Raw genomic sequence first — 10,068 nt, 5'->3', positions numbered from 1 at the left:
AAAATTTTTGCTGTATAGAAACTCTTTCTGCAAAAGAACTCTTTTTTTTTTTCACAAGAGCATCTTTAAAATACTTGTATTCAACAGTTCCAAATAATTGTGAATTTACCTCACTTAATTCAGTTTTAATTGTTTTAGGTCATTTCTTCTTTTATAAAATAGCTTCAAAAAGTTACATCTGTCATACTTATGGTTGACAACCAAAGTCTAGTTTTAAGCAACAACTAGTCTAGTTTTAAGTTTTTCCTCAGACTACATATGATATATTTGAAACAGTGTAAAGGTGTCAAGTGAGGAAGTAGTACAACTATAATGGATTTTTACTTAACTCTAAATCTCTCAAATGTGGTAATTTTTTACTTAAATTACTTTACTTATAGGCACTTCCACCTATCAGAAACAAGGCTGTTATGAAGAACATATTGGTGGGATAATTATATTTAATGATAGATATAACATTGATTGGTGGCAGTTTCCAGCATATGTGCAAAAGTATTAAACTATATTTCTCTTAGTATTGAAAGTATTGCTTATGCATAATATATATAGTATGTGTAGTATACCTATTTTTCATGTGTTATTTTATAGATATAAAAATAATTATAACAAAACATTTTCCAAACTCTATATAATGAGAAAAATAGTTGGTAAAATCTACAATAAGCTGTTGTTTGTAAAACTCTATTTGTTTAAGATTACACAGTTAGTATTAAATATTACACAGTTTTTTTCTTTTATCAAAGCCTTACAAAAAAATGTGAATTGGAAGCTAAAAAGAGACATTATTCATATTTTTCAATCCGATTTTATGGTATTTGTGTTGGATTAAATGTTACTAATATTGGAAAACACAAAAGCAATTGTAAAGATACTGCTTACAAACCGTGTGATGACTTATCTACTGCTGATTGTGTAGGTGCAGAATGGAGTGATTATGTTTATTTAGTTGGTGAGTTTAATTTTAAAAGGGTATTAGAATATATGACTATATATTTATACAATTTGAGTTTAAATTTTTTATTATCATGAATTTATTGAACAAAAATTAACATTAAAAACAGAAATGTAAAATTTTCAAAAATAAAGTTTTATAAAGGAACAAAATAAACTCAATACTTGGTTAAAAAATTGTTTATATCAGTTACTTCTGTAACTAGTGTAAAATACTAGAACAATTTTAAGGTCACATAAGTTTAAAGTAACAAATGACTTTATAAAAGTATGCTTTAACAATGAATTTATGAAATATTTATCCAAAAAATACATATATAAATGACATTTTTACATCAGATCTTGCATAGTAATTTGTCATTTTTATTTAAAATGATAGACCTGATATAAAAAAAACCACTAGAACTATTCTTGGTTCTCTTCTTGGTCTTTTTTTTAAACTTATTTAAATTGCTCTAAAAATTTAGGACTTTTACTGTTTCTATTTCAAAACTACTGTTAAAAAAGTCTTCTAACAACAATTTATTAAATTTAACAGGAAAAAAAAAAACCAAGTTTGCAAATTCAGAATTTTTTTTCAAACAATATTTTTAGCAATTGATATAAGGTTGATTTATATACAAGGCTGTTTTTGTTAGTTTTTCTTTTTTTAAAAAAAAAGAAAAGGAAGAAAAAAGGTTGAATAATAATCAAACCTAGGAATGTCAGCTCTGATATGTATGAGTTAATAGTAAAAAAATAACTAAAAACAAAAAGTTAGTGTTTTATAAAAGTGTTTATTTTTTATGCATCTTTTTCATATTTCTGAAACTCATTCAAAATAAAAAGTAGAAATAAAGGACCTCAAACTCACTACTAGTTACATTATCCACTCTAAGGATTGAAGTATTTAAAACAAAAACATTTTGCATTGCAATCATTCCTAGGACAAAATGGAGGATATGGTAAATGGAGTGATTGGGGACCCTGCAGTGTTACATGTGGTAATGGTTTCTCTGAAAGAAGAAGAGAATGTGATAGTCCTGTTAAATTAGGAAATGGAAAGCCATGCACTGTTCTCGGACCAAGAACTGAAACAAGTTTATGCACAAGACCATCATGTGGAAATGGTATGATCAAATAAATTCTATATATTCCATAAGTTAGTACAATGACTTTATACTGCAGTAGAGATAAAATCACAGCTCATCTAGATTGATCTTTTTTCACCTTATAAATTTTTTTGTTTGTTTTGTATTTGAAAACATAAATACTTTACTCTTTTTCTGCTCAATACCAGATGGTGGTTTCGGTGAGTGGTCAGATTTCAGTATCTGCTCAGCTACATGCGGAGGAGGTGTACAGATTAGAACTCGTGATTGTAATAATCCAAAACCTGTAAATGGGAGCAAAGACTGCATTGGAGTAAAAGAAGAAACACGTGGCTGCAAAAATGATTTTTGTCTTGGTATGCTTGTTTTCATGAAAATTGTATTTTGAATAAAATGCATTTTAAGTAAATAGGGGTATTAAATGAATGTTTGAGGAATAATTTTTAACACAAAAAGAATCTATTTCAGGCACAGATGGTGTCACAAAAGCTCAAGCACTTGTTGATGGATTTTTAAAATCTTTTTATAATTCAACAAATCCTGGAAAACCTGTATCAGGTAAGTCACTAAACAATGATATAAATATTTTTGTTGTTGGAAACATAAAAACAAACAGTACAAAAGATTGAAGACAGTGTTTCACTTCATGCTTAAATGCAATTATAAGAAACTTTCACTGTTAGTATTGTGCATTCATCTTATCTAATATTGACTGCATATTAATATTTTTATTGTGTAGGTAAATTCATGAAAGCAATCTTCAAGATTCAGGAAGCTGTTGCTGCTGAGTTTACTTCAGTTGATCCAACATCTCGTAAACCTGTAGAGGTTCTATTAAAAGAGTTAGAGGAGTTCCTATTAAAAGCTGCAGAAGGCGGATCCATTGATTTTGCACGAGTCACACTTGGAAAGGCTTTATTCAACTTTATGAAAGTAAAATAATATTTATTATGAACATATCAAAATAGCTTTTAAGGCATTTAAAGATATAAAAATCATTATTAAAAGTTCAAAAAAAGATTTATAAGCAAAATACTTTTCTTTTTTTTTTATTTACTTTTATAGAAAGAAATTGCTAATGGACTCCCTATGGATGATATGAGTAAAGCATCAGAAGGTTATTTAAAATGGGTCAAGTCTCAAGTTGGAGAAGATAAGTTTTCTCGGATCATCTCTAGTCAAGGTGCCAGTACTTTGATGTTTGTGATGGATACAACTGGATCTATGTCTGATGAAATCAATGCTGCAAAAGGAATTGCAAAGTCTATAATTGACATAACTAGGGAGTTTCCTGTTGATTACATACTTTCACCATTTAATGATCCTGGTAAATATTGTTAGAGTTTCTTACATTCCATTACTTTGAAATTAATTACTTTAATGATTGCTTAAAAATAGGCAAAATGCTTGTGTTGCAAATATTTCTCTTCTCTAAATAGAAGCAAATCCCAGATGCAAAAATTTACATCTTTTCTTTGATCAGGTGTTGGACCAGTTGTTTATAAAAGTGAAAAGCAGCGTGCAGAAGTCATATCTGCAATCACCAATCTTCGCATAGATGGTGGTGGTGATTGTCCTGAACTAGCATTTGCTGGTATGTTAAATGCTTTTACTAAAGGACCCCAATATGGTAGCCCAATGTTTGTGTACACTGATGCCAGTGCAAAAGATGATTCAAGATCAAATATTAATGCATTAAAAGCTGTAGCATCCTCTTATTCCTCACCAATTACTTTTTTTGCAAATCTTGATGGTTGTGGATCAGGAATTGATAGTTTTAAAGAAATAGCATCATATACATCTGGTACATTTGTTTGTTTGTTTTTTTGTTTATTTTATTATGTTTTTTTAATGAATTGAATTCTTTTCTTTATTGGGTTTTTTTTTGAGTTCTTTGATTTCTTTTGTATAAATATGTTAACCTAAAGTTGACCTTATTTAGGTCAAGTTTTTCCACTAAAAAATGACAAGGAAATATTAAGTTTTACAGAATTTGTGAAAACTAGTTTACAACAAGACACAGTAATTGTAACAGGAGAAACAATACATAGCAGAGTTACTAGGCAATTAGCAGAAATAAGTCATGATTTTGTTGTTGATGAGGGGATTGAAATGATCATTGTATCTGTTTTAACTAATGTTGAAAATGCAGTTGGCCTGGTCAAGTTACAATATCAAGATGGCTCACTTTTGTCACCTACTATAACTACTTCAATGGCTCAGATTTACCAAGTATCCAAATCTAGAAAAAGTTTATTTGGTAAATGGACTATTACCTTTCCATCAAACTCAGTGAACTACAAATACAGTGTGCAAGCTGTATCACATGATCCTATTGAATTTGCTTACTCCTTTATTTATCAGCAGAATCCCTTGAAGAACAGCCCTGCATATACTTTCAGCAATCCTATCAAAGGTTGTTTTTGTTTTTTTTTCAATCGTGATTAAAAACTTATTTGACAAAAAAAATTTCATTTACTTAAAAAACTTTACTCCATTGATAACTAACATATTCTAATTTTATTATTATTATTATTATTATTATTATTATTATTATTATTATTATTATTATTATTATTATTATTATTATTATTATTAATTATCTTTATTGTTAATTTATTATTAACTTTTAGATCATGAAAATGATATGATTATACGAGTGAAAGGGGAAAATGTTGACTTATCAACTCTGAATTGTCAAATTGTAGATTTAAAAGGAAGCACACTTTTAAATTTATCTTTAAATAAGCGGGATAACAACATGTTCTCTGCCAAACTTCTACCTCCACATTTACCATTTAAAGTGAGATGCTATGGTAAGGACTTTTTTACTTATGACCATCTTATCTTATAACTTTCTTTTGAGTATTTCCTATTAGTATCTTGTCCCTTTTTCAGGAAAAATTTAATCAACTAGGAGTTAAGAAAATTTAACAAACATTTGGAGTTTTGAGCAAAAAATTCAATCAATCACACTTTTTTTAATCAAGTAAAATTTGAATACTTTTGAGTTTTCAGTGCTCTCATCACTTGCTTACATCATTTGCTTACATCACTTGTATCAATAATAAAAAACAATATTAATGTACTTGCAATAGTAATAACATCTTCTGGATATTCTTCGGAATTTTGAAAACAATCGATTTGGTTCGTTTTGATTTTTTTTTTATAAAAGGATACAGCAATAAACATGGTTGTGCACATCACACCATAAAACTACAGTGGTTTGCATAAATATAGTCACTAGTTTTTTTATGCAAAATTTTTGTTTTTTTCAAAATTATCTTTGAAACTAACAAATTAATACGATTAAAAGCGTATTACATGTGTTAATTGATTCTCTATCGAATGGTATATAATTCGAACTCGTTAGGTTAACCAGTCTTGAGTAATTGTTAATTCAATTAGAACATACCTGTATTTCTAATGTAGCAAAAATATAGAGTCAACTAAAACGACTTAAGTTGAAATACCTCAACGAAATTTTATCCGAACGATCTTAAATTTGGTAGTTAATTTCTTTCAAACTATATAAACGTTCTTGTGAAAATAAAATTAAGTTATCATTTTTATATCTTGAGTTATTCGCCTTGGTAATTATTTGGTAAAGTAAAAAGACAAAAATGGGCAAAAAAGCTGTTTCAGACAACGTACGATGGCAAGTTGTAGGTCTGCTAAAAGATAAAACAAAAAGCCAACGAGAAATAGCTCGAATGTGTAATGTTTCGCTTAAATGTGTACAAACAACGTTGAAAAACCACGAGCTACATAATGATGTCAAAGATTTACCAAGGCTTTGTAGGCCTTTAAAGCTAACTTCAAAAGACCAAAGTTATCTCTATCGAAGGTTAGACAAGACTCTAAAATTTCTTACCACGAACTTGCTGAAGGGTTCACAAATACGCCTGCTAACGTTAGTGTTAGTATATGGACTGTACGAAGATGCCTGAATAAGAAAAGCTTAGACTGCTATGTCGCTGCTCAAAAACCACTTTTGCGTGTCTCAGATCGCCTAAAATGATTAAAGTGGTGTAGAGAAAGACTTTACTGATCTGTAGAAAACTGGGCCAAAGTCATTTTCAGCGACGAATCCAATTTTGAGGTGATAAATCGCAAATTAAGATTAATCATCAAGAGGCTGGCTGGTGAAAAGTTCAAAGAGCATTTTTGTGTACCAAGGATACAAGGCGGAGGAGGATCAGTCAGAATATGGGGAGGCTTCTACCATAAAGGAACAGGGTCATACAACATTTATAACGGCAGAATTAACCAGTGCAACTACAAAGAGACCCTTGAAGGTAAACTTTTGCCAACAGCTAGAGCTTTTAATTGAAGACGACAACAATCGATTTTTCAGCACGATGGCGCAACAGCTCACACTGCAATCTCGGTTAAAGAGTGGCTTGATCGGAAAAACATTACGGTCATGCCTTGGCCAGCTCGTTCTCCAGATCTCAATCCTATCGAGAACATTTGGGCTTGGATAGTAAAGAGATTGGTCAAAAAAACCATAGCTCACTAGCTATGGGCGTAATTACAGCAGGCTTTAGAAAAGCTTTGGAAAGAATTTCCAAGAGAATTATGCATTCGACTAGTGGAATCTATGCCTAGACGTTTTCGTGCATATGTGAAAGTTCGTGGTGCGCATACAAAATACTAAAATGCAGTCTGACTCTATATTTTTGCTCTGTTTTTTTGTAGTTTTTTTTTAACAGTTGTGTATATTTCTCATAAAAAAGTATCTTAAATTTTTTTTTTTTTTGAAAAAATTTTTTTTTCTTATTTTGTTTATAAAACCACTGTTAATAAAATTTAAAACAATCTAAATTATTAACTTTTTTGTTTGCTTTAAATTTTAAAAAAAACATTAAAAAAATCATAGTAAAAGTCAACTGACTTTATTTTTATGCAACCCACTGTATAACTTTAAGGATTAAATAGTGACTTAACTTTAGGTCTCCTTTTTTATATATCATAAAGTTTCGACCGCTCTTTTTTGGGCATATTTTAAATTTATAAAAAACAAGACTTTATTCTTGAAAAGTCACATGCATTTTAGATGATATTTAATTATATATCATAAAAATATTTTAGATGATATTTAATTATATATCATAAAAATATTTTAGATGATATTTAATTATATATCATAAAAATATTTATGGTAGGTTATACTATATATATATATATATATATATATATATATATATATATATATATATATATATATATATATATATATATATATATATATATATATATATATATATATATATATATATATATATATATATATATATATATATATATATATATATATATATATACAGTACTGTGAATATGTTTTAGACCACTTACATTTTTTCAAAAAATCCCGGAGAATTCTTCTCTAATATTTAAGTTTGTAGTTCTATATTATAAACTCATTAAAACACATGTATTTCACACAAAAATATGGAACAATAACAAACTATTTAATGTCAAACTTCATAAAAAACTCTTAATATCTACTATGTCCTCCTTTTGCCTTAATCACAGCCGATATTCGCCGGGGAATAGATTCATACAAATTAGTTATAAATTCCTGGGGTATGTTGTGCCATTCTCTCTGAAGTACTTCAAAACATTCTTCAGCATTTCGGGGAGCATGTTCGACCTTCTTTCTGTCCAGGTAATCCCATATATGCTCAATTATATTCAAATCTGGACTCTGGGGAGGCCAGGTCATCAATTGTAGTACTCCTTCCTCTGCCATTTTACTTAAATAATTTTTTGCCACTCGGGAACAATGTTTTGGGTCATTGTCCTGCTGCAGAATAAAATTATGACCTATTAGTCTCATTCCGGATGATACAGCATGGTGCCTTAGGATATCCACATAACGTTCCCCGGTGAGTCGCCCCTCTATTTTGATCAAATCACCTACTCCAGATGAAGATAAACAGCCCCAAACTTGTAAAGAGCCTCCTCCGTGTTTAATGGTAGGGTTTAAACACTCGGGCTTATAGGCTTCTCCAATTCTTCTTCGAACATATTGGCGTCTTTTTGTTCCAAAAATTTCGAATTTGGACTCATCGGTGTACAGAACCCGATTAAACTTTTCTTGGGCCCAATCTTTGTGTTGTTTCGCATATTTAAGTCGTTTTTCTTTATTACCACGCCGTAATAATGGTTTTCGAATTGCAACACACCCTCTTAATCCCGATTTGAGTAGGTGTCGTCGAATACAAGAAGAGCTGACATTTTTCCCAGTTGCTGTGACATTTTTCCCAGTTGCTCCTTTGCCAGCTCGGTTGATGTTTTTTTCCTATTTTTTAAAGAAAGTGTTTTTAAATATTTATTGTCATCTTTTTTTAGCTTAGGAGGTCTACCACTTTTCTTTCTATCTTCAAGGGAGCCAGTTTCTCTAAACTTTTTAATGATTTCTGTAACAGCAGTCTTTGAATATCCTGTTTTGGACGAAATTTGGCGCTGCGAATAACCTTCTTCGTGAAGCACAATAACTTTTTGTCTCCCTATTAAAGATACTTTACCCATTTAATTAATCTAAAAATGCAAAACAAAACATTTAAAAATGAAATCTAATATATAATTTATCTAAAAATGCAAATTAATAACTTTGTTTAATTATTTTTAACGATTTGTCTAACTGTGTTCATAAAAAATAACAACTTTTTAAAAATGTACCAAAACCCATAATTATTGTACTAAATTCATTCTATCACTGCACTTTATAATGTCAAAAACAAAAAATGAAGGAGTATGAACCCGAATCACTATAAACCAGTTTATTTTTATTTCTTATTTAGATGAACGCTTGGTCGGTAGTTATTATGACACATCGCTTTAATAAATAAACAAACAAATCCCTCATGTTCTCTCATCAATTTTGTTTATTTATTCAAAATAATATACTCTTTCAACTTTTCTTGTATATTATTAAACTTAAGTACGCTTTAAAAAAATTATATAGGAAAAAAATTGTAAATACGTCTAATTATGCAAGTGGTCTAAAACATATTCACAGTACTGTGTATATATATATATATATATATATATATATATATATATATATATATATATATATATATATATATATATATATATATATATATATATATATATATATATATATATATATATATGTAACCTACTTGTCTTACTAAAAATGTTTATTGGTTTAGGTTGTTGAATTTAAAACCCAAAATGAGTTTTTAGTTTTAATAAAGAGCCTTTGTTTTTCCACTAAAGGTCGTACTACAAACGGATCTCTTTTTGAACGTTTATCTCTTGAAGTTTCTACAGCGAAATCTGCTTTCATGATTCCCATCTTTGCTGGAAATATGTTTACTGCGTCATTATCTACTATTGTTGATGTTCAAATAATGGTATTCAATTTCGGTGCAGAAGAATCTATTACTTTTAGTGTGAAATCAAGTCATGGAAGTGTTTCATTGGTAAAGCAAACTTTGTCAGTTCGAAGGAGCACCTTTTTACAGTTTAAATATAATGCACCGAGTAATTCAAATTTAATTGGAGCAACAGAGAGAATAACGGTCAGTGCGCAGCGCGATGTTACTAAAGAAGAATTTTCTACCTCTTTTAATATATTACTTGTTTAAACAACTTTAGTTTAAATCAAATTCTTGATGTTTATTAAATCTTGTTTGATTTTATCCTGTACTGTGCACACTTGTTAACCTCTAATACTAGTAATGTAGTTAGCCTGTGATATTTTTATATGAAAAAGAAACGTTTTCAGAACTGCCTTTTATGAAGCAAACTAAGTTGCCAGCTGCATTGGATAGTTAGGTCTAGGTATATCATAAATCGTAATAACCTTATTACTGATGTATTAAATCAGCAATTGTAAGAATAAGTTTCAAATTAAAATGTTCAATTAAGATCAACTCTTCTCGAATAATTTTTGCATATATTGTCATCGATTTTTACAAATCAAACCATGATTGGTGGCCCTTTTGAAGTAAATTTCTTACGTTTTAAAAAAAGATCGCCCGTAGTACTT

At 29.2% G+C, this 10,068-nt stretch overlaps 1 protein-coding gene across 5 annotated transcripts in view; it reads left to right on the top strand.

Annotated features, from left to right (window-relative positions):
• Nucleotides 1-9,806, top strand: part of LOC149882821 (von Willebrand factor A domain-containing protein 7-like) — a 28,794-nt gene extending 18,988 nt beyond the window's left edge. For 3 of the 5 annotated variants that reach the window (XM_090099640.1, XM_090099641.1, XM_090099642.1), the window contains exons 2-12: nucleotides 381-492; nucleotides 744-949; nucleotides 1,878-2,060; nucleotides 2,231-2,398; nucleotides 2,511-2,600; nucleotides 2,782-2,975; nucleotides 3,108-3,369; nucleotides 3,526-3,846; nucleotides 3,985-4,458; nucleotides 4,676-4,858; nucleotides 9,294-9,806. In XM_090099640.1, coding sequence (XP_089955766.1) covers nucleotides 381-492; nucleotides 744-949; nucleotides 1,878-2,060; nucleotides 2,231-2,398; nucleotides 2,511-2,600; nucleotides 2,782-2,975; nucleotides 3,108-3,369; nucleotides 3,526-3,846; nucleotides 3,985-4,458; nucleotides 4,676-4,858; nucleotides 9,294-9,664 — 2,564 coding nt within the window. In that variant the 3' untranslated portion in view covers nucleotides 9,665-9,806. Of the gene's footprint in view, nucleotides 1-380; nucleotides 493-743; nucleotides 950-1,877; nucleotides 2,061-2,230; nucleotides 2,399-2,510; nucleotides 2,601-2,781; nucleotides 2,976-3,107; nucleotides 3,370-3,481; nucleotides 3,847-3,984; nucleotides 4,459-4,675; nucleotides 4,859-9,293 lie in introns of all 5 variants that reach the window. The other 2 variants (XR_016456178.1, XR_016456179.1) reach the window with 1 other exon arrangement.
• The last annotated feature ends 262 nt before the right edge of the window (nucleotides 9,807-10,068 follow it).

Source organism: Hydra viridissima, unplaced genomic scaffold (assembly GCF_058129835.1).
Source record: "Hydra viridissima isolate aposymbiotic clone 2 unplaced genomic scaffold, HvirCarnegie_v1 scaffold_10, whole genome shotgun sequence".
Lineage (NCBI taxonomy): Eukaryota > Metazoa > Cnidaria > Hydrozoa > Anthoathecata > Hydridae > Hydra > Hydra viridissima.
The sequence above is the reverse complement of the archived record's forward strand: the minus strand, read 5'-3'. Positions and strand labels throughout refer to the sequence as shown.